General features: G+C 33.5%; 1 protein-coding gene across 1 annotated transcript in view; it reads right to left on the bottom strand.

Moving 5' to 3' along the window:
• Positions 1-316: 316 nt before the first annotated feature.
• Positions 317-1,592, bottom strand: part of LOC106876822 (sperm axonemal maintenance protein CFAP97D1) — a 36,555-nt gene continuing 35,279 nt past the window's right edge. The window contains exon 5 of the mRNA XM_014925537.2: positions 317-819. Coding sequence (XP_014781023.1) covers positions 466-819 — 354 coding nt within the window. The 3' untranslated portion in view covers positions 317-465. The remainder of the gene's footprint in view (positions 820-1,592) is intronic.

Raw genomic sequence — 1,592 nt, 5'->3', positions numbered from 1 at the left:
GCAGAATAATGTCTTTGCCACTTGACCCTTCTAACCTCTTCTAAGCCACCAGGGGCTGGAATGGAGATAACAAACCTCCAACGAAATCATGTTTTCAACAATATGTCTATCCTTCTGGCTGCTTTTCGATATTTATGAAAACAAGAACTCCGTAAGCTAAAGGCAGTTACTGAGAGCGACCATCAGTGAGTGTGAACGTTATTATTGCACTTACTTCACTTCATTTTCAAACATTAAACACTTCATTCATATATCTATATACAGGTGTAAAAGGTGTGTGTGTGTGTGTGTGTTTACTAAGAAATTTAGAAATTCATTATTGAAATAAAATTTTTATTTATTAAACAAAATGCGTCAAAGAATTTAATAATATTTTTATAGGTCACATATATTTAACCAGAGGATTTTGAGGGAAATTATTAAACATTTTTATTAATCATTATTTTTCCGAACAACCTCTTTAGTTTACTCAGCATTATCCTCTTCTTCAGTATTATCTTGTTCTCTAGTATTATCTTCTTCTTCTTCAGTGTCTTCTTGTACTTCAGAATCTCGTACTTCAGTTTCCACTTGTATATTAGTATTCTCTTGTACTTCAGTTTTGTCTTGTGCTTTAGTATCCTCTTGTAGTTCAGTATTCCCATGTATTTTAGTATTCTCCCGAGAACGTCTTAATTCATTTCCTTTCTCATCTGTTTTCCTATCGTCTTGTACTTCTGGCATCGGACTTTTTTCTGATTCAGCTTCATCATTGGTAGTCTTGCTTCTGCAATCAGTTCTTTTGTCTTTTGAAACAGATTTTTTCTTAGCATTAGGTTTCTGTAAATTATTAAAACAAACATATATTTGGTGCTGTACTTGTGTTCAGCAAACATTGAGATGAGATGAAACATATGCAAAAAAAAAAACAAGAAACATGAAAGGCAATAGGGAAACCTAAAAATTTGTAGGCTGGGAATTTGGGAACTGGGAATCCTGGAAGAGTAGACTTACAAACCTCAAGAAAATACAAAGCACACAAAATACCATCGTGCGCGCGCGCACACACACACCATGTGTCTCATAAGTTTATCAAGACATTGAAAATGTTTAAAATGATAAATTACTTAAAGAAACTGTGTATATAATATAATGTAATGTGTGTGTGTGTGTGTGTGTGCATGTGTAAATGTGTAAATATGTGTGTGTGTGTGCGCGCATGTGTGTGTGCATGTGTAAATGTGTGTGTGTGTGTGTGTGTGTGTGTGTTTACATGCTTGTGTGCCCATGGTTTCAGATGAAAGAATCAGGTTGTAATATAAATAGCTAATGTTATCTCTAACTAAGACAGGCCTGATAACAAGTCTCACCTAGCAATTTATTATAGGAAACTGAAACATGTTATGACTAGAACCTTAATTAATGTTTAATATGAAAAATTGGTGTTGATTTTCTCTCTTTCCACCCAGACAAAACCCTCAACTTTTCAACATCCTCATGAACAACAACGACAAACATTTACACACACAAGCAAATTATGTTCACATTCACAATAATACAGACACACACATATATAAATATACGCATGTACATGTGTATATATATATATATAT

The sequence above is a fragment of the Octopus bimaculoides genome, chromosome 5 (assembly GCF_001194135.2).
Source record: "Octopus bimaculoides isolate UCB-OBI-ISO-001 chromosome 5, ASM119413v2, whole genome shotgun sequence".
Lineage (NCBI taxonomy): Eukaryota > Metazoa > Mollusca > Cephalopoda > Octopoda > Octopodidae > Octopus > Octopus bimaculoides.
Note: the sequence above shows the minus strand (reverse complement) of the source record. Positions and strands in the feature narration are given on the sequence as shown.